Source organism: Microcaecilia unicolor, chromosome 9 (assembly GCF_901765095.1).
Source record: "Microcaecilia unicolor chromosome 9, aMicUni1.1, whole genome shotgun sequence".
Classification (NCBI taxonomy): Eukaryota; Metazoa; Chordata; class Amphibia; order Gymnophiona; family Siphonopidae; genus Microcaecilia; species Microcaecilia unicolor.
The window spans coordinates 82,632,553-82,659,204 of NC_044039.1; the positions used below are offsets into that span (position 1 = coordinate 82,632,553).

The 26,652-nt window shown below is 43.2% G+C and overlaps 1 protein-coding gene across 1 annotated transcript in view; it reads right to left on the reverse strand.

Moving 5' to 3' along the window:
- Positions 1-13,372: 13,372 nt before the first annotated feature.
- The window catches only part of TSPO (translocator protein), a 73,253-nt gene continuing 59,973 nt past the window's right edge, over positions 13,373-26,652 (reverse strand). The window contains exon 4 of the mRNA XM_030214367.1: positions 13,373-13,788. Coding sequence (XP_030070227.1) covers positions 13,603-13,788 — 186 coding nt within the window. The 3' untranslated portion in view covers positions 13,373-13,602. The remainder of the gene's footprint in view (positions 13,789-26,652) is intronic.

Here is a 26,652-nt window from a genome sequence, read left to right on the forward strand (position 1 = left end):
AATGGGTGGCAGAGCTGGTGGTTGGGAGGCGGGGCTAGTGCTGGGCAGACTTATACGGTCTGTGCCGGGGCTGGTGGTTGGGCGGCAGGGATAGTGCTGGGCAGACTTATACGGTCTGTGCCAGAGCCAGTGGTGGGAGGCAGGGATAGTACTGGGCAGACTTATACAGTCTGTGCCTGAGCTGGTGGTGGGAGGCAGGGTTGGTGGTTGGGAGGCGGGGATAGGGCTGGCCAGACTTATACGGTCTGTGCCCTGAAGAGGACAGTACAAATAAAAAAGTAGCACATATGAATTTATCTTCTTGGGCAGACTGGATGGACCGTGCAGGTCTTTTTCTGCCGTCATCTACTATGTTACTATGTTACTATGTATGTCGAAAGATGGACGTCCTTCTCTTTCGAAAAAGAGCCTGTTGGTGTTGTAGTGTCATTGTCTATCAGTTTGGACTAATAAAGTATTTTCTGCTCCTGTCAGCTTGAATTTGTACCAGGAAGTTTCCCTTCTCCAGTTGGATCTGTTTATTTTGGTTTTGTCCTTTTTCCATATCCTCTCTAGTGCTCTGCAAGATTTCTTTAATAGCAGAAGCTCTACATTGAGCCAATTGTTCTTGTTGTTTCTTCTATTTTTCTTTTACTTTCATAGGGGCGATAGTATCAAGAATATTCTTGCAGACCTCTTTTCAGTCTTCTAGTTTTATTTTCCAACTGGTGCTTATGAAGGTGGAGTATTGTTTGTGTATCAAATCCCAGAATTTGGTGCCGTTGGCTTTTCCACTGGTTTGGTATTGTATTTTTGGGTTATCAGAGGTATTCCTGTTATATAGCTGAGTGCCTGTTTTGCACTGTGACCATACGATTTTGAGGCCTAGACCTCCTCCTTTCTTCTGTTTTCTTGAGACAAATAGGAATTTAAAGACTAGTGGGCAAACATCATTCAGGAGTGGGTCATTAAGCATAGCCAGGTTTCTGTTATGAATGTGAGCCCTAGTTTTGAGGTTTCAATCAAGTCTCTGATTGTATTGGTTTTGTTACCAAGAGATCTTGCATTGAAATAATAGACAGATAATGGGATAGTTATATAGGTTTACATATTATATACAGACCCACCTGAGCCATCCCTAACTGGAACGGAATGGTTCGGGAGGGAACTGAACCGGAACCGGACCACTGCTGAATTAATTGGTCCAATCGGGTCCCAAAGATACAGAAGGCAAGCGGCGAGTTTTGGACGAATGCGTCCGCACCACGCGACCCATCCACCCGCTGACGACCGAGGCCTAGAGAGAGCAGACTCGCCTGGGCCATCCAGGTGCCAGCAGACATCCCTGACCGGACTGGAATGGATCGGACGGGAGTTAAATCGAAGCCGAATTGTCACTGTGTCAGCCGATCCAAACGGCACTGTTCTGACCCATCACCCCATCCCAGGGCCGCTCACCTGCACGAGCTGGACACAGTGCAGAAGGGTCCGAATCGACCGGATCAACTGCGAGAGATCGATTGACTGCCCGAAGGCAGGGAGAGCCGGTGGAGCTCACCTGAGTGCTGGGAACGCCTGAGGGACGGTGAGCAGAGACGGAGCTGAGGATCGGTGGATCTGCACTCCCAACTGCATCACTCAGCGCTGTGGGCCTGACGTGCTCCCCGGCAGGATCGGCCGAGAGCAAGGCAGGTCGAGGAAGCGAAAGGATCCCAGCACGGACCGATGAGCCCGGGTCCCTCGCGGCGTTGTGGAACAGCCTTCCCAGTACCAAACGGGCAGGAAGTGGAGAGCATAGTCACGACCTTCGGTGCGAGCCTCTGAGACCTATGGGTGCTGGACGCGAACCGCTGGACTGACTCCACGTGGAAGGGACGGTGTTCGTCCAAACATGCTTCCAGGTCTTAATTGCTTGCTTTACATCTCATAGCACCACAATGAAGCAAGATCTATAATGCTTTTAATGATCATTATACACCTGTAATTTAACTGTTGCTAGGTTTTCCATAGCACTATAGTGAAACAAAATTTGTAATGCTTTTTAACTGCTCATTAGGCATCTCATATCATATCATTGCATTTAAAACTGTAAATGTTCGCTAGGATTGCTAGGTTGTCCATAGCATTATACTGAAGCAAGATCTGTAATGCTTTTAACTGCTTAGTAGGCATCTCATATCATAACATTGCATCTAAAACAGTAATTTAAATGCCTCTAAATGTCTGCTAGGTCTTCCACAGCATTTTAATGAAGCAAGATCTGTAATGCTTTTTAACTGCTTATTAAGAATCTCATAACACTATATTGCATCTAAAACTGTAATTTAAATATCGGTTAAATATCATAGTATTGCATCTAAAACTGTAATTTAAATGCCTTTTAAATGTGTGCTAGGTTTTCCATAGCATTTTATTGAAGCAAGATATGTAATGCTTTTAACTGCTTACTAGGCGTCTCATCATAATATTGTATCTAAAACTGTAATTTAACGGTCGGTTAAATTCTTGCCACGCATCTCATGGGGCCATATTGAGGCATGATTCATAACCTACTAAATACCTTCTAAATGCTTAATAGGCATCTCATAGTCTTGTACTGCATCTGAACTGTAATTTGCTAAACGCTCCCTAGGTAACTGACACTGATATGAACCCCAGCAAATTATTGTTCCTGATTGCCTACTGTCTCTCCCTAGTCCACCACGCAACCACGGCCCCTGACGTGGGCATCACTACTCCCACAATTCTCAGACCATCCACACAACACATACACAACATGTCTATCCAAAAAATTAAACTATGGCACGAAAACTCCACTAGCCACGGTCACCATCAACAGGAAGGAACGAAAGGACATAAACTTAGACATCAAGAAGACAGACAACTGATAAAAATTATCACTACCTCAAATCCAACTGAACACCACCAACAAATACAAATAGGATACATCAATGCCAGATCGGCAGTCAATAAAACCACGATACTAACCGACTGGATTACAACTGACCATCTCGACTTCCTACTTATTAGCGAAACTTGGATCCATGATCCCAAAGATCCAATAATTTCAGAACTCTGTCCTCCAGGATACAAAATTACCCACTGGACAAGAGAAGGAAAAAGAGGAGGAGGCATAGCAATAGTCTATAAATCTCAATTCACACTCACAACAGCAGCAGAATCTATTCTTCCCCAACTCAAAATAGCCTCAGTCAGAATCAGCCACTCCAACTTACGTGATCATTTAAACCTAATCTTATTTTACAGACCCCCCGGGCAACTGGCAAGACGCACAAACACACTTTCTGGATTTCATATCGAATACTTGTGTTTCCACCCAGAACCTTCTCATAGCAGGAGATATCAACCTTCACCTTGAAGATACTAACTCAAACAATGTACGCGAATGCAAAGACTTCCTCCAACTATGGGAGCTCCACTGGCCAAACATTCAACTCACCCATAACAAAGGACATACACTAGATATCATCACCCACAAATTCTTATCAGAACCAAATCTCACGCTAATAGACACAAAATGGACAGCCAGGCCATGGTCCGATCACTACAGTGCAAACCTTTCCCTCCACTGGAGAACAAAAAAGACACAACAAAACAAAAACAACAAACATACACTACGAGAGGCAAAATAGACCCACTAATATTCTGGCAACAATTATACACCGACGAATGGACAACACCTACAGAGTCACCCCAATTTCTTCAAGAATGGGATAACAGATGCAGAACAATACTAGACAATATAGCGCCACTTCAAACCAGAACCTCACATAGAAAAAAGCTCAACACCATGGTTTAACGAAGAACTGAAAGAACTAAAAACACAGGTCAGAAGATTAGAAAGAGCATGGAGCATGAAAAAAAAAATGAAAATACACTCAAAGACTGGAAACAACTGAAAAGAAAATACAAATACACTATCAGACAAACTAAAAGGACGTATTACAAAACCAAAATAGGACCAAACTACAAGGATACTCACAAACTCTTCTCACTCGTAAACTATCTCCTAAATACTAATACGGTTACCTCCAACAACACAGATACCCCATCAGCAACCAATCTTGCAAATTACTTCAAGAAGAAAATCATAAAGCTCCGACTCACGATACCTACCAACATAACGGATTACACAAATATCCTTGAATGTCTAGACCCAAAACCCGGGGAATACCCAGCAGATCGATCATGGACCAACTTTGACAAGCTTTCATCAAATGAAATCTCACATTGGCTCGGAAAATACGCCAAATCACAATGCAAACTAGACATTTGCCCTAATAGTCTAATAAGATCCGCACCCAAACAATTCAAAACAGACCTCATGAACCACGTAAATTACAGACTCCAAAATGGACTCTTTCCCACGGATAAAGGAAACATCCTACTTACTCCGCTACCGAAAGATGCTAAGAAAAGTACAATGGACCTAACCAACTATCGCCCAGTAGCATCTATTCCACTTATAACCAAACTCATGGAAGGCATAGCGACTAAACAACTTTCTGACTACCTAAATAAACACTCAATCCTGCACGAGTCTCAATCAGGATTTCGGTCAAATCACAGCACCGAAACAGTTCTAGTGTCCGCAATGAACTCATTTAAACAAACAATTGCAACTGGTAACAACATACTCCTCCTACAATTCGACATGTCCAGCGCCTTTGACATGGTTAATCATGAAATACTTTTACATATACTAGAATACTTCAGAGTAGGAGGCACAGTTCTCAAATGGTTCAAAGGATTCCTGACCACAAGATCATACCAAGTAACAACGAACGCGGACAGATCACTCCCATGGACACCTGAATGTGGAGTACCCCAAGGATCCCCCCTCTCACCAACTTTATTCAACCTGATGATACCTTTAGCCAAACTTCTAGCCAATCAAAACCTCAACCCCTACATATATGCAGATGACGTCATAATTTACATCCCGTTCAAACATGATCTAAATGAAATCACCAACAAGATCAACCAAAGCCTCCAAATAATGCACACCTGGGCAGATGCATTCCAACTAAAACTTAATGCAGAAAAAACACAATGTCTTGTACTTACCTCACAATATAACACAAAAAACTTCTCCACCATAACCACACCATACTGTTCTCGTCCTGTCTCACAAAACGTGAAAATTCTTGGAGTCACCATTGATCGAAACCTCACTCTTGATGCCCACATGAAAAACACTACGAAAAAGATGTTCTACTCCATGTGGAAACTCAAAAGAGTAAAACCTTTCTTCCCGAGATACATCTTCCGTACCTTGGTACAGTCAATGGTAATAAGTCATTTAGACTACTGCAACGCACTGTACGCTGGCTGCAAAGAACAGACTATTAAAAAACTCCAGACTGCCCAGAATACGGCCGCCAGACTCATATATGGAAAAACTAAATATGAAAGTGCAAAACCCTTAACAGAGAAACTTCACTGGCTCCCACTTAAGGAACGCATTGCATTCAAGATCTGCACGATTGTACACAAAACCATTCACGCAGACGCCCCAACCTACATGCTAAACCTCGTGGACCTACCTCTCAGAAACGCCACAAGATCATCTCGCAAATTTCTCAACCTGCACCTCCCCAGCTGTAAAGGACTAAAATACAAGCCGATGCACGCCACCACCTTCTCTTACATGAGCACGCAGTTATGGAATGCATTACCCACAGACCTGAAAACAATCGACGAAACAACTATCTTTCGCAAATCTCTGAAGACATATTTCTTCAACAAGGCCTAGAATGAGAACCTACAGCCCCATTAATCCACTTCACCAACCCATTCAGTTATGAAAGCCCACCTTCTATAAATACCCTTATAAATCCTGTTTTTAATTACCTCTTCTTATAGACCTCTTTCTGACTCCGTCACACGGGGGACTAAAGGTACTTATTTCATATAACAGATTCTGTATAGTTTCTCTGACCTCCATTGTCACCCAATCACAAGGTCTATTCTGGGGTGGCATTAGGAGCCGTAATTGAAAACTAATTCCCATAATTACTGCTTTCTGTTTGTTTTCTGGATCTAGATATACTCTGGGCCATTTATGTTCCCACATAAATCTTATTAAACATCTGTCTAAGTTTCTGCAAAGACTGAGTGTCACTTGTATATGATCTACCTTGTAGGTTAAATGTAAGGTAAAGAGAAGATAGAATCAATAAAATAAAAGACAGAGATAGGTTTAGATAGATAGATACATTTTATTTCTTACCCAAACACAGGTCTTCAAGTTGATACAAATACAGACATCAGATTCTGGTTTCAGCCGCACAGGGCTTCGCCGTCTGACAGAAGCTTCGGAGAAGACTCTCAAACTGAGCCAAAATCTCCCCTCTTTTATACTCTATCTTCTCCATAGAAGTGAATGGTGAGATACCTAGCTCCTAATATTTCGCAATTTCTGAGATCATACTTTCCCATGCGATCTGCTATCTGATGTACCCACCTCCTTCCGTTCTCAGCTACTGCTAATTATCAACATGTTTTGGGAAGCGTTGAGATAACAGTTTCACATCTTCCGGCTGCAATACTTTTCATACCTTTCTCATGAACTCTGTATTACCTCTGTATCATTGTATACCAAAACTAATAAGCTCCATTTTATTCATCTGATCTTTCATTACAGATGCTATATTTGATTTAAAAATTGTACCAATTTGTGTCAGAAGTCATTATTCAGACCTGCTCTTAGCAGATTCTCAAATATTAATTCACTTGCTTGTTCTTTGGCCTAGTCAGTACTTTTTCAGTTGTTTTTAGGCTGCATAGCTTTGGCCATCACTATTCCAGTGGTAGCCTTAAAGCTAGGCCATATATTAACATTCCCCTCTTCACCCTATCCCCTAGGGTGACACCAGGGTTAACGTACCTTGGTACCATCCATTCCAGAAGGTATTCTATGAGGCCATAAAATTATCTGAGTCTTAAGGTCAACTGGTACAATTTGTTTCGTTTTCGGTTTGAAAGTATCATCTTGGCAGTACTTCAATTATGTCAATCCTACTAACACTTATGGTTACTACAATATAATTTTTCTTCAACCTTTTAATATGCAGGTTCTATCTTATTCTTATGTATGTCAATATATTTATATTGTTATAAATCACAAATTCATTGGTTATATACTGATTATATCTTAATTATACATTTGCATAGATTTGCACAATTTATCATATCATCTTATACAGCTTTATATGGTTACATTATATCCCTGTGCGCTATTATCTGATTATACCGTTGCAGACATCTCTCCAGTGTCTCTAACAGTTGCATAGCGATTGGTACTTCTCGGAGGGAGATAGTCCAATGTGTTTTCTCCTGTGGTGTTGGGAAGGAGATTTTCGTACAGGGCATATTGTCCTGCTGTGGTCCTTTTCATTATTGCGGTTTCAATTAAGCGTTCTACTAAGCCTCTAGCACAAGGGATTATGCAACATCCTACTAAAACAAAAATTGCTACCACTATGATTATAGTCGTGGCAGCTGAAATGATAAATGTTTTCCATTTACCAAAAGCTCTATCCATCCAACCTGTCCAGGATGTATCAACACCAGAGTTCTCTGCCAATTCTTGCGACAGTGAGGTTAAGCCTTCTAAAGCTCTGGTAATTGATCCATCTGGAGCTGTATTGTTGGGGATAAAGGTGCAACACTGGGTGCCTATCTTTTGGCACACCCCTCCATCCGCTGCTAGAAGTTGGTCAAGAACTAATCTATTTTCCAACGTCATCCGGCTAGTGGCGTCTAATTGTGTTGCAATTCCTTGAACTGCATCCCTAGTGTAATTCACAAATCTCTGCTGATTGTAATATATATAGTTGATCCAGTCAAGATTCTTATTGATAGTCGCCCACCAAAAGAAAACTGATTCAAATCCTGCAGCTATCTGGTTTCTGGCTTTAAACTCATCAGGAACCCCTCTTGGAACTCCAATAGCATCTATATAAACCCGATCATCAAAAGATCCAGGCATTGCATTTCTCTTCACTCGTGAGGAAGAGCTGCTATGAGGAGGAGGCAAGGATGCTATAATGATTGGAATGACCAATTTGACTAGGGCACATCTGCCTGTCCAATTGTTAGGAAGTGTATGGCGGATAGTGCGGGTTCCACAGTACCACCATATGTCTGCTCTAGCTTGTGAGAACCGTGTTAGGTTCAGATTTTTCAGAGTCCCATTTCCTAAGGTTGTGTTACAATTGGTTAAGTTTCCTAAAAACCGTGTCTTTTTCACCCCATATCGTTCCAGACATGTATGATATTTGGTAGCAGGATTTGGAATCCTGAATGCAGGTGGGACCCTCATCCGAGGGGGTAAGTAGGGGTGGTGCTCGTCAAGATGTTGACAAGACTGATTTATGTCCTCTTTAACCTGCAATAACTGCAACATACACCAAAATCCATCTGGATCATTTTGGAGATCTAAGGGGAAAGGAACAACTGTTGGTTCTGCTCTTGCATGGGAACAAAAATAACAATTAGAGACATTCAAACTCTTTGTAGTATAATGTGCCCATTCGAGCCATAGGTTTGTCTCTCCAAATCCTGTTTCTAGCGCCACCAAATCTTTAGAATCATTAATTGGTACAATCTGGTAGGGAATTTTTATTTCTGGGATCTTTGTCGGCACTAAGGGATTGGTCGCTGTAGGTTGGGCTGGGGGTGGAACAATCTTGAATTTTCCAATGGGGTCTCTACCTGGGGCATCAATTCCTATGGAATAAGTTCTGTATGTAACATCCGTTACTCCTCTAAAAGTGATAGCCACTGGATTACATTTGGTCATTTGGCAGAGGCCAGTGACTCGCAATTTCATGATGGAAATGCTCCTTTTTAGATCTGGAATCTCAGTACCTGAGTAGGGAACCCATGAACCTGTATACCACCATACTTGTGCCCAACTTCCACAATTGGGGAAGGGACACAGGTATACTTCAAAAGCTGACAAATATTGCTGCACAGGATGTTCCCCACACATTGTGTAAGCACATACATCAAGGGTGATAGTGATTGTGTCCTTGGTAGTGGGTAATGTTATTTCATAAGTGGTTGTAAATTGTTCTTGAAAATTTGTTAGGTACTGTGTTCCATGTATCGTGGGTGTGGTGAGCACACACAACAGGAGGGCTAAGCACTTCATGTTGGTAGTTTTCATAATGAGGCACTGTAATTGTATGAAGGGTAAGTAACGGCTACTGATTAAGGGGAGCGACAAATTTATCCCAAGGGTTTTAGCAACAGGTATTTGGGTATGGGGGGTAAATTCTAATAGCCCCTATTTCAGTAGGATCTGGGATTTGGAAAATACCATATACTTCCAAAGGTCTCGATCCAACCTCTCTGATAAACAGGAAGGGAATCCAGTCAGTGCCCAGTACAGCGTATGTAATTACCCAAAAATCTACAATGTCACCAGTTTGTGGCCTGATTAGGAGGTCGTCTGTTTGTTCAATTTGTAAGCCTAAGATTCCTCCAAACAGTAACTGAGTGTGTGTAACCGTACGGCTAGGACCTAATGTCCAACTGTCAAACAAAGGTTCACACAGTGTGTGGTATCGGGTGAAGGGGTCCCAATTTGTATCGTCTTCTGGAGCAGGGTCCCAATGAGGATGAATTAATTGTCTTAGATATTCTGGGGGTTCAGGGATCAAGTGTGCACCTAAATTTAAAGGCGACGGTGGGGGAGAATCAGGTGGAGAAGGCGGAGTGTCTGGTAAATTCTGGGACATATATTGATGGTCACTTAGGCGTGTGGAGCTATCTGGGAGGACGAGTGGCTGGGACGGTGATGTTTGACGTGGCTAAAGTAGTATGTGTGGGAGGAGGAGCGTCACTAGCAGGAACCAAAGAAGAAGGAGGAGGGGTGGGTCGTAATTCAAGCAAGGCAATATTATCCTCAAAAGTAGTTGTACGATTGGGGACAATATGGACCGAGCTACTGATAGGATTGGGAACAGTTGTAGAATACAAAACAGGAGGATCAGTGAGGAAAGGAGTAGTTGCAGAGGTTTCAATAGGATCTGGAGGATTGCCAGTTGAAAAGTCTGTCGTGGCAGATGTGTCTGCCCGGGGGGTGGGATGACTGGTGGCAGCGGGGCTGATCTTTGAGATCGTCTGGGGGGGGCTATATCCAAACGGGCGTGTGATTGTGGTGTACTGTTGGAGTTTTGTGTAAGATGCTGTAGTAGGTGGTAGAGCAGGAGTGGATGCAAATACAGAAGTAGTTGCAAGTATTGCTGGGGTAGTCGCAAGTACTGAAGTAGTTGCAAGTACCGTAGCATTTCCGGCTGGCAAGGTAACGTTGCCAGTGGGAAAGGCTGTAAGTGTGATCCAAAGATCCAAGAGGTTGCTGTCAGCAGTATAGGGAAACAAGGTAGTGAGAAACAAAATCAAACCTATACACAGTATGATCATGCACACGAGTCCAACAGCAAACAGTCTGGCAGATGGGAAGCAGAAGAAGAGGGTGTACTGATGTAACACCGTTACAGCAGAGGCAACACTTGGACGAGCGCTGGTTCCGGCCTTGTCGTCAGAAATGGTGTCGGCTTTCAGATAATTGTCATCCAAGTCTTTGGACCAATGGGAATTTGTATCAGATACCTGTTCAGAGTCACACTTATGTAGAGAAACAGTCTGTAAGGGGATAAATACTTCTGAAGTGCACAGCGGCGGAACTTGCTGTGGCATTTATCTGGCTTGATTCGGGAAGTACCGATGTAGCATGTCGAGCAGCTCACAGGTGTTGCTGTGCAAAATGTTTACTGTTGAAAACACAATGGACTCTCGTTCTTCCGGGGTCAACTGTCCTGCTAGGTTGCGGACTTGGAGAAGATCGTCTGCCAGATTGCGGATTCTGATGAGGCGGATGCGAAGATCCACGTAGGGAAGTGGAAGAACAGGAACTGTGGGAGGTGGAGGTGAAGAAGGCAACTCAAATACTGGTTCAGATACAGGTGGTTGTTCAGATGGTGACTCTGGAGATTCTGCGAAGGCTTGGATAATAATGTCAGCCAGATCAAGGAGGTGTGATTCAGGAAAGGGGGTAAGGTGGTTAAGTCTTTGGTCAAGTTGATCAAGATGATTAAAAAGTGTTGGGTGCGGGGTCGGTGGTCTCGGGCTCAGTGGCGGTGGTGATGGGGTTCGTGGTGGGACTGGTCTCTCCAGTGACTGCTGTGCTGGGAACATCAATGGAAACATCCAGGAGACCTGATGGGGTATTTGGATAAGCTCGTATATCTTTCAGATGGACCCAGGATGTGTGGTCCTCCAGCTTTGCAGCTGTGGCTGACAGGGCTTCTATCTTGAAGGGCCCAACGTAGATCGGATCTCGCCAGGTCTTGTGCGTGTAATAACGCCGGTGCACCAGATCGCCCACTTTATAAGGGGGGGATCTATCGGCATCACAATCCCCTCTTCTGTCCGAAATGGCCTGTGGAATTGAGGACAGAGAACTTACAATAGTCTGCAAGATATCCCAATATACTGAGTATTGATCGGGTACTTGAGTGTCTGGATTGCCAGGTATGAGTCGCATCTGGCGACCTGTACATAATTGGAACGGCGTCAGTTTAAGGGAAGAGGATGGAGTGGCACGGAGAGATAATAGTGCCAAAGGAAGGGCATCAAGCCAATTCTTTATCCCATTTGCCATAAGCTGACGCATTTTTGTTTTGAGCAAGCCAGAAGGTCAGCGAATACTGTCAGCGTTCGGGACTCACCACTGTTTTTAATTACCTCTTCTTATAGACCTCTTTCTGACTCCGTCACACGGGGGACTAAAGGTACTTATTTCATATAACAGATTCTGTATAGTTTCTCTGACCTCCATTGTCACCCAATCACAAGGTCTATTCTGGGGTGGCATTAGGAGCCGTAATTGAAAACTAATTCCCATAATTACTGCTTTCTGTTTGTTTTCTGGATCTAGATATACTCTGGGCCATTTATGTTCCCACATAAATCTTATTAAACATCTGTCTAAGTTTCTGCAAAGACTGAGTGTCACTTGTATATGATCTACCTTGTAGGTTAAATGTAAGGTAAAGAGAAGATAGAATCAATAAAATAAAAGACAGAGATAGGTTTAGATAGATAGATACATTTTATTTCTTACCCAAACACAGGTCTTCAAGTTGATACAAATACAGACATCAGATTCTGGTTTCAGCCGCACAGGGCTTCGCCGTCTGACAGAAGCTTCGGAGAAGACTCTCAAACTGAGCCAAAATCTCCCCTCTTTTATACTCTATCTTCTCCATAGAAGTGAATGGTGAGATACCTAGCTCCTAATATTTCGCAATTTCTGAGATCATACTTTCCCATGCGATCTGCTATCTGATGTACCCACCTCCTTCCGTTCTCAGCTACTGCTAATTATCAACATGTTTTGGGAAGCGTTGAGATAACAGTTTCACATCTTCCGGCTGCAATACTTTTCATACCTTTCTCATGAACTCTGTATTACCTCTGTATCATTGTATACCAAAACTAATAAGCTCCATTTTATTCATCTGATCTTTCATTACAGATGCTATATTTGATTTAAAAATTGTACCAATTTGTGTCAGAAGTCATTATTCAGACCTGCTCTTAGCAGATTCTCAAATATTAATTCACTTGCTTGTTCTTTGGCCTAGTCAGTACTTTTTCAGTTGTTTTTAGGCTGCATAGCTTTGGCCATCACTATTCCAGTGGTAGCCTTAAAGCTAGGCCATATATTAACAATCCCTTCCTTCTTCTTTCTTCCCTTAATTAACCTCTACACAATACTAACTATACCTAATATACTGGAATAACTATGTTAACAATACTATCAAGCTCATTTTCAAAGCACTTAGCCTCCCAAAGTTCCATAGAAACCTATGGAACTTAGCCTCCCAAAGTGCTTTGAAAATATGCCTCTATGTAAGCCACATTGAGCCTGCAAATAGGTGGGAAAATGTGGGATACAAATGCAATGCAATAAAATAAATAAATAAATAAATACTTATTTTGTGCCTGGGACAATGGAGAGTTAAGTGACACCCAGAGTCACAAGGAGCTGCAGTGGGAATCAAACCCTGTTCCCCTGGTTCTCAGGCCACTGCACTAACCATTAAGCTAGTCCTCCATTCTTTTACTTTAACAGACTGTCATGTTCCATGTGTATTCAAGGAAAAAGATGAGGGCAGAGTTTTAAAGAGAACAAGATCAAAATCCTTTAGGAAGATGGTTGTTCTGCTGCATGAGCCCTCAGTAGTTAACTGCTCCCTAATTTTAACCACTGTCTCAACGTTTTATTTCAGATCTGCATTGGACAAATATGATTCACCTTCAACAACAGACTGAAAGAACAGGCACAAAGCAGATGTCATTCTTAAGTGTACGTTTCATGATTTATTTCTGTATTCTGATATTCTGCATCTGCTAAAACCAGTTGTTAATTCATTTACATATCAAAAACAGTAATACAGCTCAAACTCATCAGAAGCAATTTATTCTGTGTAAAAAGTCTTAATTTCATTAAGCAAAATTTGATCAGCAGAAGGACAAACAGAAGTTGTATTTAAAAATATTTCAGTGTACCATTGATCACTGAAGTTAATTTAGTTTTCCTTTTTTCTTCTTGCCTGTGTTGTCCCTCCAGATACAGTAGTTGAGGACAGACGATAAAGTCAACCAGGCCAAACAGGGGAACATCAAGTAGGCTGCTGTTTTGTTGATGGGATACCAGTGCACCGTTGTGGCTGCCACTGTGCCAGAAAGGAGGAGTATTTCTGCAAATGCCTGAAAACAACAAAAAGTATATGGCCTGGTTTTTCTTAGGTTTAATATGAATTCCTTGTGTCATCCCTAACACAGCCAAGATACTAAATTCTAATTGTGCAAATACTGCATCACAAAAATCGAATGTCCTTCTGTCACAAAAAAGGAATTTAGAGGTAGATAACTAAACTTTGCCACAATAACTAAAGCAAAACAAGACAAGTTGATTTGCTTTGATTGGTACAAATCTGAACCTGCTTTTTGTGCAGCAACTTTGAAGGTAATTTATGACAGGGCACCTAAATTAATAGTGTAGGAATGCACCTATTTTAGCCTATTTATTATAAAGACCAGTGCATTTTTTCTAGTGAAAAAGGTGCCAGTACTCAAATGCCAGGCCACCCTTCAGGGGTGGGGTGATCACTGAGGGACCCTCCCCACAATAAACAGGCCCCCTACAACTAGTCACAGAATCTATGACAAGGCAGAATTGGTGTGTAGAGCCTGAGATCTTTCATTAAAACTTGGGGTCAATTTTAGTAGACAATGAAAAAGGTGCCAGTACTCAGTACCCCCAAGTACCCCCTCAAAAAAAGCCCTGATAAAGACATATAAATTCCTAGGACAAATCTGCAAAAACATGGATGTAGTTTGGGAAGGTATAAGGGGCGATATTGCTTGCATTCTTCCCCTTCCCCATGTACTTCAGCCCCTCCAGTTAAACCTCCTGTTGTTGCGAGTGTTAACACTAAAAAGAATTGAAAAAGCACCTGGTGTGATTCATGCTCAACCACTCTGCAAGGCTCTGCTGGTTTTGCTCCCCTCTGACACAACTTCCTGCTGCCATAGGGGTGGGACCAGCATTTGCAGAACATTTGAGCATGATACTTTGTGCCACTAGCTTTTCATTTATTTCTAGTGCTGACACTTGTGGCAACAGGAAGGAGCCATGGAACAAAAGGAGGTTTGATGGGAAGAAGGTAGACCATTAGAGGGGGTTATGCTAGATGGGGAGGGAGAGGAGTGAGGATGTAAGATGCTGGATCACATGGGGGGAGGAGAGAAAAAATATGGGATCATCTGTGGGAGTGGGGAAGGCTCTGGACTAGAGACTTGCACGGGAACAGGATTTGCGGGATTCCCGTGGGGACGGAAGCAGTTCTGCGCGGATCCCGTGGGGACGGAAGTAGTTCCTGCGGCGTTCCCATGGGAACGGAAATAATTCCTACAGGGTTCCAGTGGAAGTGTACACTGCACTTCTGCCAGCCTCTCACCTACCGAGTACCAAGTTCTTTGAGTGCTGTCTACTCCTCCTTGCTTTAACAGCACAGATGCGGAAAGTCTCCATTAAGGAGGTGGTAGAGACACAAAGGCATGGGATGAACACAGAGGATCTCTAATTAGAAAATGGAAGAAATAAAAAAAAACCCTAAACTTAAATGGCTGCATATGTGTGGATGTGTCGAGTGACGCTTAGATGGCTATGATGAACTAGGGCCGATACCAGGCAGACTTGTAATGTCTATGTCTCATATGCAGTCTGATTTAGAATGGGATGGACAGGGCTTAGGTAGCAAGTTTAGTGGTTGGAACATGAAAACAGTGCTAGACAGACTTTTATGGTCTGTGTCCCGCAAATGAGAAGATGAATCGGCTGAAGTGAGTTTCGACGGCAACTCCAGCAGTTGGAACATAAGGATAGGGTCGGGTGGACTTCTAAGGTCTATGTCCCAGAAACACCAAAGAAAGACCATAATCAAGTATGTAATATCACATTCATTGTTGATCTAATCATGAATTGATAATGAGTGTGACTATTGTACAGACTGGATGGACTGTTCAGGTTTATATCTGCTGTCACTTACTATGTTACTATTAATCCTCTCTGCTCCCGGGCTGATGCGCAGACCTCAGCTCTGACACAGGCACAAGCATCAGATGTCACCTGACCTACATGTGGCGACCTCTTAGCATACAGTGCCAGTGAATCAGAGACAAGTCTTACATGTGCACACTAGAGTGTTCCAAGTTCCAACTTCTGTTCCTTCCTTGCTTGCAGTGCTGCAGCTTGAACCCAGAGAGAGACAGCGAGCTGACCAGAATTTTTTTTAATGTACCATTTAATTCTTCTGGGACTGAGTGGAGACAGGTTAAAGTCTTGCGGGGATGGGTAAGATTCCAGTGGAGATAGGTGGGGATGGCTAAGATTCCAGCGGGGACAGGTGGGAATGGGTAAGATTTCTGTCCCCATGCAACTCTCTATTCTGGACACAGCAGAGATGGGAATAGGGAGACAGAAGGGGGATCCTAGTTTGGAGGAGGAAGAGGGATGAAAGGCAAGGAGGCTGACCCTGGCAAATTATAAGGTGTGAGAAGGAGGCTGACTGGCAGATTCTTGGGATGGGAGACGGGAACTAATGTTGGAGTTGGAGGTTGAGTTGGGAGAAGGGGCTGACATTTATGGGGGGCTGACACAAGAGCTGGGGATGGGAGAGGGGGCTGACTGGCAGACACTGGAGATGGGAGAAAAGAGCTGATGCTAGCAGATGTTGGTTCTGGAGGTTCAGTTGAGAGAAACAGGTTGATTTTAGAAGAAGAATCTGATGGGCCTAGGAAAAGGGGGAAAATGCTGGTGTGTAGCAGAAGAGAAAGAGGTTAGAGCTGGGGACAAAAGAAAGAAGGACAGACACTGGCAGGGGAGAGGAAAAGCAAGGACATAAGCAGCAGATGGTGGAGATGGAGGAGCAGAAGGATGGATGCTAGGGAGAAATAGGAAAGGCAGGGTAGGGTAAATGAATACTGGAGAAAGATGTAGGTAGGTGGGTGCATGGATGGTGGAAAAGAGGATAAGGGGAATAGATTGGGGAATGGATGCTATGGAGAGGCAGGAACAGTAGATGCTGTAGAAAGAAGCAGATGGTTATAAAGATGAGAGTCAAAGGAAGAAGAAAGGCATTTAAAGGGGTTCAGAAAATGAAGGTCTGAATACAGTCTAGAAGTATATCCACAATGTCTGTCTTTACTGCATGCAGTAAGAGGTCTGGTCATGCAATTAAAAAAAAATCCAATATACACAGTTGAAAAATAGCGCTAGCTTCCAATGGAAGCCAGTAAAGTCTAATGGTGTAACTCTATCAAATCTGGATAGGGAACACAAAAATCACTCATATGTTCTGAAGAGTTCACAATTGTTTGTGTAAAGCCTCTTTGTAACCTATGTAAAGTATATTACAATAATCCCAACTGTGATATTATGAGTGCCCGGACCACTAATCTAAATTGGTTGCATTCTAAACAGCTCTTCAATATTCTCAACATTCAGAAAACTTTCCTAGTTACTGCTTGTACCTGTGTTTCAAATATCAATGTGTACTGACCCAAATTATCACCCAACTGCTCCTGACAATCTCCCATGGCTGCTGATCCCCTTAACTCAACAGCTATGGTCCCCCAGAGCCCTCCCCTCCCCTACCCCCTATATAAGTACATAAGTAATGCCATACTGGGAAAAGACCAAGGGTCCATCGAGCCCAGCATCTTGTCCACGACAGCAGCCAATCCAGGCCAAGGGCACCTGGCAAGCTTCCCAAACGTACAAACATTCTATACATGTTATTCCTGGGATTTTGGATTTTTCCAAGTCTGTTTAGTAGCGGTTTATGGACTTGTCCTTTAGGAAACCGTCCAACCCCTTTTTAAACTCTGCTAAGCTAACCACCTTCACCACATTTTCCGGCAATTAATTCCAGAGTTTAATTACACGTTGGGTGAAGAAAACTTTTCTCCGATTTGTTTTAAATTTACTACACTGTAGTTTAATCGCATGCCCCCTAGTCCTAGTATTTTTGGAAAGCGTGAACAGACGCTTCACATCCACCTGTTCCACTCCACTCATTATTTTATATACCTCTATCATGTCTCCCCTCAGCCGTCTCTTCTCCAAGCTGAATAGCCCTAGCCTTCTTAGTCTTTCTTCATAGGGAAGTCGTCCCATCCCCGCTATCATTTTAGTCGCCCTTCGCTGCATTTTTTCCAATTCTACTATATCTTTCTTGAGATGCGGCGACCAGAATTGAACACAATACTCAAGGTGCGGTCGCACCATGGAGCGATACAACGGCATTATAACATCCTCACACCTGTTTTCCATACCTTTCCTAATAATACCCAACATTCTATTCGCTTTCCTAGCCGCAGCAGCACACTGAGCAGAAGGTTTCAGTGTGTTATCGACGACGACACCCAGATCCCTTTCTTGGTCCGTAACTCCTAACGTGGAACCTTGCATGACGTAGCTATAATTCGGGTTCTTTTTTCCCACATACATCACCTTGCACTTGCTCACATTAAACGTCATCTGCCATTTAGCCGCCCAGTCTCCCAGTCTCGTAAGGTCCTCTTGTAATTTTTCACAATCCTGTCGCGAGTTAACAACTTTGAATAACTTTGTGTCATCAGCAAATTTAATTACCTCGCTAGTTACTCCCAGCTCTAAATCATTTATAAATATATTAAAAAGCAGCGGTCCTAGCACAGACCCCTGAGGAACCCCACTAACTACCCTTCTCCATTGTGAATACTGCCCATTTAACCGCACTCTCTGTTTCCTATCCTTCAACCAGTTTTTAATCCACAATAGGACATTTCCTCCTATCCCATGACCCTCCAATTTCCTCTGTAGCCTTTCATGAGGTACCTTGTCAAACGCCTTTTGAAAATCCAGATACACAATATCAACCGGTTCCCCTTTGTCCACATGTTTGTTTACTCCTTCAAAGAATTGAAGTAAATTGGTCAGGCAAGATTTCCCCACACAAAAGCCGTGCTGACTCGGTCTCAGTAATCCATGTCCTCGGATGTGCTCTGTAATTTTGTTTTTAATAATAGCCTCTACCATTTTCCCCTACTCCCTGGGACCTACCCAGGGTGTAAATGGCTTGTGTCAGTGCTCCTGAGTGGCAGCAGTTCCCCTCTGCTGCTGCCTGGGATGGTACCAGAACTCAATGTGGTGCCTCTGCCTCCCTGCAGTGTTAGGAGGCAGAGGCGCCGTCTTCAATCCTGGCAGCATCACATCCCAAGCAGAAGCAGAGGGGGACCACTGCCACCTGGGAGCACTGACACAAGCCATTTACACCTCAGGTAGGTCTCAGGGGAGTTTATTTATTTATTTATTATCTCATTTGTACCCCACAGTTTCCCAACAGTGTCAGGCTCAATGTGGCTTACAATGCACCACAGAGGCAGGCGCCAATGTAGTAAAATGAAGCTAATACCGCAAACCTACAAGAGATAATGGGGAAGAATAGGAATGGATGGAAGGAGAGGGCAAAGTTTGAGGGAAGAGGGAAGGGGGATATGTCCAAATGTCTCTAGATCAGTGTGCTTCCAGCAGTGGAGTCACTGGGGGAGTCCGCAGGGTAGGCACTTCTGAATAACATGGTCTTCAGCGATTTCCGGAAAGTTAGATGATCTGTAGTGGTTTTGATGGACCTCGGTAAAGAGTTCCAAAACTGAGTGCCAATGAAAAAGAAGGAGGTAGCGTACGTAGTCTTGTGCTTGACTCCATTGCAGTTCGGATAGTGAAGGGTAAGATATGAACGGGAGAGCTGGAACATATTCCGAAGCAGTAGGGAGATGAGATCTATCATATAGCCAGGTACTTCACCATAAAGGATTTGATGAACTAGAGAGGAAAGTTTAAAGGTGATGCAATCTGTGACAGGGAGCCAATGTAGCTTCTTTCGAAGGGGCGTGGCAGACTAGAACTTGGACTTACCACAAACCAATCTGGCCGCTGTGTTTTGGGCTGTCTGCAGTTTCTTAAGCAGTTGCCATTTACATCCAGCATACACTCCAAAACAGTAATCCAGGTGGCATAGTACGATGGATTGTATGAGGCTGCGGAAGACCTCTTGAGGGAAAAACGGTTTAATTCTTTTTAGTTTCCACAGCGAGAAGAACATCTTCTTTGTGGTGGCGTTAACGTGCTGCTCGAGTGAGAGTGAGCGGTCCAGGGTGACTCCTAAAATTTTGAAGCTATCTAGTATAGGCAGGCGTAAGGTGGAGGTGACTAATGCGAGAGGCCTGTACTTGCTGTGTTGAGAAGATAATAGTAGGCAGTGGATTTTGTCTGCATTCAGATGAGGAAGGGAGAGGGTAAGGCTCTGGATGGCTGCAGCTATTGTGTCTGGAGTGGGGCTTTGTTTGGGGGGGGATTGGAACTCAATGGAGGGAGTCAGGAGAGGGATTTGCACTCATGGGGGTGGTTGGGAGGGGGCTCAGGAACTCTTGGTGTATTGATGAGGAGGGGACTTGGAACCCATGGGAGGGGCATTGAGGGGAGGCTATTGGCCTGCCATAGTGGGGCAGGAGAAGGGGACATTAGTTTCTGGGGGCACACTAATGCAGCTTGTGGGTTTATGGGGGTCCTGGCTGGAGTGGGTGCAGTACATGCAGGACAGATGTTGAGCACACTCCCTGCATTTACTACACAGGCTTTGCACTTACAGTGTGCTATATTTGGCAGTTACCACACGTAAGTGCAAATGGTTACTAATATTATCTGTGGGAGTGGTTGGGGTGGTGGACTTTGGTCCTGGGGAACTGAGGAACTGAGTTCAATTCCCACTTCAGGCACAGGCAGCTCCTTGTGACTCTGGGCAAGTCACTTAACCCTCCATTGCCCCATGTAAACCGCATTGAGCCTGCCATGAGTGGGAAAGCGCAGGGTACAAATGTAACAAAAAAAATATTATCTTATCTGTGGGAGCTCACAGATAAGACTATTTTCTGATGACCCCTACCTTAAACTGTGGCTCTGGGCATTTCAATGCTGTTCTAGAGATAGGTTACAGTAAACACATTCCACAGGTCTTAAGCTTAAGCCCACCCACCCCAAGACTGACACTTCCTAAATAGCTTTCCCAAATATACTACGTATCACAAATTAACTCCACCCTAATTACAACCCCATTATAGTACACCTGTTCATACCCATTTCAACCAATCAGGATGACTTTTATTCTCTGTAATAATTGTGGTGCTTTAGTTTCAAGGCCAAGCATCTGGAGACTTAAAGCTTGTCCTATCTGTCTTCAGCTCACTAGTTTAAAACAGGAGCTCAGCAAAGTAAAGCAGGAATTGAATGCACTTAAAGCAACTTCTAGGACTGCACAAAATCACGCTGCACAGAATCATACCAAATTCTCACCACTGCCTCAAAGGATAAAACCACCTAAGAATAGATGGTTCACAGTAGGCTCAGGCAGGCTTCGTTATGTGACACAGTAGCATCCGCCCTCACAAGTGTTGCACCCACAGAATTCTTTTGTTCCATTACAGCACTGTGATGTTCCTGAAAATAGAACTGAGGTGGAAGAAAAAGAAAAAGCAATGAAGGTGGAACAAAAAGATATGAAGGTACCCAAAGAGAAAAGACACCCCCAAATCACTAAAATTGAAACACATACTAGGAAATGTAGATGGAAAGCGATGACCACAAATGCTCGCAGTCTAAGCAATAAAGTTCATGATCTTCAAGCCCTGATGTTGGAGGCAGACTTAGACATAGTTGCAGTCACGGAGACATGGCTCAATGGTTCCCATGAATGGGATGCAAACATACCAGGCTCTAATCTTTTTAGGAAGGATAGAGATGTTCGTAAAGGTGGAGGAGTAGCTCTGTATGTGAGAAATGCTATCACAGCAACTGAAATGACAGGGAACTGGGGAAAGGAAGAAGCAATATGGATCACCTTAAACAGAGAGGATAGAACCTCTGTCCACTTGGGTGTTGTCTACAGACCCCCGACACAATTGGAGCAACTAGATAAAGATCTGATCGCAGATATTCAAAAGTTGGGAAAGAAGAGAGAGGTGCTGTTGCTGGGAGATTTCAATCTGCCGGATGTAGATTGGAAGGTTCCATCTGCGGAATCGGAAAGAAGTAGAGAGATCGTGGATGCTTTTCAAAGTGCTCTGCTCAGACAAATGGTGACGGAACCCACGAGGGAGGGAGCGACGCTGGATCTGGTACTCACAAATGGGGATAGTGTGTCAAATGTCCGAGTGGGTGCCCACCTGGGCAGCAGTGACCATCAAACGGTTTGGTTTGATATGACGGCTGAAGTGGAGGGTGGCCACTCAAAACTCAAAGTCCTGGATTTCAAGCATGCTGACTTTAGTAAAATGGGGGAATACCTGAGGAAGGCGCTGATGAGCTGGGAGGACGTACGAGAAGTGGAATGGCAGTGGTCCAGACTGAAAGAAACTATAAATAGGACCACAAACCTTTATGTAAAGAGAGTAAATAAAAGCAAGAGAAAAAGGAAACCGATATGGTTCTCCAAGCAAGTGGCTGAGAAAATAAAGGCTAAAGAGTTGGCGTTCCAGAAATACAGAAAAACTGAAGAAAAGAAACACGGAGAGGAATACCGGATAAAACTGAAGGAAGCCAAAGAGAGATACGTCTGGCAAATGCGCAAGTGGAAGAACAAATGGCTAGAAAGGTAAGGAGGGGTGACAAAAATTTCTTCAGGTATCTTAGTGAAAGGAAAATGACTAAAAAGGGAATTGTGAGACTGAAAGATGCTGCAAACCGCTATGTAGATAATGATGAAGAAAAGGCAAATTTGCTAAATAGATACTTTTGTTCTGTTTTCACAGAAAAAAATCCTGGAGAAGGACCACGATGGACTGGCAAAAGTACACATGAGAGTGGAGTGGATTTAGCACCATTCACGGAAGAGAATGTGTATGAACAACTAGGACACCTAAAAGGTGGACAAAGCCATGGGACCGGACGGGATCCACCCCAGGATATTGAGGGCGCTCAGAGAGGTTCTGGCGGGTCCTCTTAAAGATTTGTCTAATAAATCCTTGGAGACGGGAGAGGTTCCATGTGACTGGAGAGCGGCGGAGGTGGTCCCTCTTCACAAAAGTGGTGCTAGGGAAGAAGCTGGAAACTAAAGGCCGGTAAGCCTCACTTCAGTTATTGGAAAAGTAATGGAAGCTATGCTGAAGGACAGGTCAGTGAATTTCCTGGAAGCCCATAAGTTGCAAGATCCGAAACAACATGGTTTTACCAAAGGGAAATCATGTCAAACAAATCTCATTGAATTCTTTGACTGGGTGACTGGAGAATTGAATCAAGGACATGCTATAGACGTAATCTACTTAGATTTCAGCAAAGCCTTTGACACGGTTCCCCACAGGAGGCTCTTGAATAAACTGGACAGGCTGAAGATAGGACCTGAAGTGGTTAACTGGATTAGGAACTGGTTGACGGACAGAAACCAGAGGGTGGTGGTTAATGGAGTTTGCTCGGAGGAGGGAAAGGTGAGTAGTGGAGTGCCTCAGGGATCGGTGCTGGGGCCGATTCTGTTCAATATATTTGTGAGTGACATTGCCGAAGGGTTAGAAGGTAAAGTTTGCCTTTTTGCGGACGATACTAAGATTTGCAACAGAGTGGACACCAGGGAGGGAGTGGAAAACATGAAAAAGAATCTGCAGAAGCTAGAAGAATGGTCTAAGGTTTGGCAATTAAAATTCAATGCGAAGAAATGCAAAGTGATGCACTTAGGGAGTAGAAATCCACGGGAGACATATGTGTTAGGCGGGTAGAGTCTGATATGTACGGACGGAGAGAGGGATCTTTCACTCCAAGATCACTCTTGGAGTGATAGTATCTGAGGATCTGAAGGCGACGAAACAGTGTGACAAGTCGGTGGCCGTAGCAAGAAGGTTCCTAGGCTGTATATAGAGAGAGGTGTGACCAGCAGAAGAAAAGAAGTTTTAATGCCCCTGTATAAGTCGTTGGTGAGGCCCCACTTGGAGTATTGTGTTCAGTTTTGGAGGCCGTATCTTGCTAAGGATGTAAAAAGAATTGAATCGGTGCAAAGGAAAGCTAAGAGAATGGTATAGGATTTGCGTTACAAGACGTATGAGGAGAGACTTGCTGACCTGAACATGTATACCCTGGAGGAAAGGAGAAACAGGGGTGATATGATACAGACGTTCAAATATTTGAAAGGTATTAATCCACAAACGAACCTTTTCTGTAGATGGGAAGGCGGTAGAACTAGAGGACATGATATGAAATTGAAGGGGGGCAGACTCAAGAAAAATGTCAGGAAGTATTTTTTCACGGAGAGAGTGGTAGATACTTGGAATGCCCTCCCGCGGGAGGTGGTGGAGATGAAAACAGTAGCGGAATTCAAGCATGCGTGGGATAAACATAAAGGAATGCTATTCAGAAGGAATGGATCCTCAGAAGCTTAGCTGAGATTGGGAGGCAGGGCTGGTGGGAGGCGGGGCTAGTGCTGGGCAAGACTTCTACGGTCTGTGCCCTGAAAATGTCAGATACAAATCACGGTAAGGTATACACAAGAAGTAGCACATATGAGTTTATCTTGTTGGGCAGACTAGATGGACCGTGCAGGTCTTTTTCTGCCGTCATCTACTATGTTACTATGTAATAGTTCCAAATAGGGTCCCCTGGACATACTAGGTAGGTGGTCTAACTCCTGATGTCTATCTTTTTGGACATGAACGTTCCTTCCCCATCTGTAATGGGGAAATCTATTTTTTAAGCCTCCCCAAACCACACCCCCTTGCCAGATGTATGTTCTTCAGTTTTAGACGTTCATATCCTGGCTTTGTAAAATCAGGATTAAGATGGCCATTTGCAAGGATGTCTAAGTGCAAGTTTGTGAATTTCTAAAAGAAGAATAGTTCTTCTAAAATAAGCTGTTCAGCATGAGCTACATAAAATATTTTCATGTAATCAATAATCAGACATCTCAGTTCAAGAGAGACCTATGGCTAGATAAAAAGTACTGTTCAAAGCAAGACTGCAACTGCATTTCCAGAGATATCTGAGTAACTGTCTGCACTATGCCTTGCTCCAGATATTCTTTAAAAAAAAGCCTCAATTGGAGGGGAGGGGGAGAGATTGTGCTATATGTTAAAGAGGGAATTGAGTCAAATAAAAGAAACATTCCATATGAAACAGATAGCAGCATGGAATCATTATGAATAGAAATTCCATGTGTGAAGGGAAGGAGTATTCTTGTAGGGCTGTACTATCGTCCGCCAGGACAGAATGGACAGACAGATGAAGAAATGTTTACAGAGATTAGGAAAGTTGACAAATTGGGCAACACTATATAAAACAAATAGGAGGAAATATTTTTTCATTCAACCAATAGTTAAGCTCTTGAACTCTTTGCCAGAGGATGTAGTAATAGCAGTTAGCTTATCTGGTTTAAAAACCGTTTGGATAAATTCCTGGAAGAAAAGTCCATAGTCTGCTATTGAGACACACATAGGGAAGCAACTGCTTGCTCCAGAATTGGTAGAACGGAATGTTGCTGCTAATTGGGTTTCTGCCAGGTACTTGTGATGTGGCTTGGCAGTATAGGAGAAGAGGTAGGGCAAAGGATGATGGGGAAGGGGGGAAATGGAAGGATGCTATGAAAAGGGTGAGGGAGAAAGGAAAGGGACAGATCTTTGAAAGAAGCAAGAAAAGGTGGAAACAGAGAAGGTTAATGAGAAATAGGAGCCTGAATATGGGGTACGATATAATAGGACTGAAGCTGGAGAGGGGAAGAATGACAGGGATGTAAAGAGTCATAAGGAGATTAAGCTGGGGAGGCAATGAATACACAGAATGGAAATGGGAGACAAGAAAGTAGGTAAAATACAGGAAATAAGGGATTGGGAAAAATGAAATTAGCTTCAGGTAGATTTGAAAAAGCAGGTGAAATGGAGAAGAAAAATGAAACAAGGTTGCGTCACAGTTAAATACAAGGAGAGGAAGGGAAGAAGATGAACAGTGAAGAAGCAGAAAATAAAAATTAGATCCTTGAAAAGGACTTAGAAGGAAACCAACAAGAGGAAATAGTAAATAGAGACCAGGACCAACCCACATGGAAAAACAAAATGGCAGACAACAAAGGTACAAAAAATTTTGATTTTTAATATTTAGAGAATAAGATGTGAGCTTTGAAAATGTGGATTTCATGGAGAAAATATTTTTCTATTTCTCTTTATGGTTTCTTGGGTTTTCAATTTCATTTTTTGTCTAGGTATTTTGTTTTCAAGCAGCAGTCTTTTTTATTTTTAACTAGGTGGTGGCCTACCTTTTTGTAACTGCAGATGAGGATTCTTTTAACATGTAGGTTCCTTGGTGGGTTGGGTTTTTTCCAGGTGGAGGTGTTCTGGTGTTCTAGAATATCTGCAGTGCTGACTTTTCATAGGTAAGGTTTGTGCAGTTTGAGTGTCTATTTGCAAGGTTTTGTGTTACTTCTCAGCGTCTGGTAGTGGAGGGAGCTTCTGTTGCTCTCACTGATGTGACATTAAAGTCTGAATGGAAGTTTTTAACCAATAAAGCTTCCAGCAACAGGTACAGAACAGAATTCTACTTCTGTTATTATACAGGGGGAAGTTATATAACTGGGTGCACAGTTTAAGCTTGCCAATACCATGCATTGAGGCACCAATTCTATAATAAGATGCCATTGCAGAATACTAGAATAAGTAGGTATTGATGTGCCTAAATGTAGGCATGAACATTATAACAGACATTACCATTCATGCCTAAATGCGGCACTTTAACACATAGCTTAAAGTAAGTTATAGAACAACGCTCTAGCACTTTGTGCGTATGTGTGCATTATGGACTAGATTTAATAAATGGCGCCTAAAAAATTATTGCCAAAAAAAGTAGCACTTAGTGCTATTCTATAAACGTTGCTGAAAGTTAGGACACATTTATAGAACAGCTCTTAGTGTGGGAACTGTGACTACTTTTAGGAGCGGTCATTTACACCAACACCAATACAAATGAACCCATGGTGTAAATCCCTGCGCCAAAATTAGGTGCGG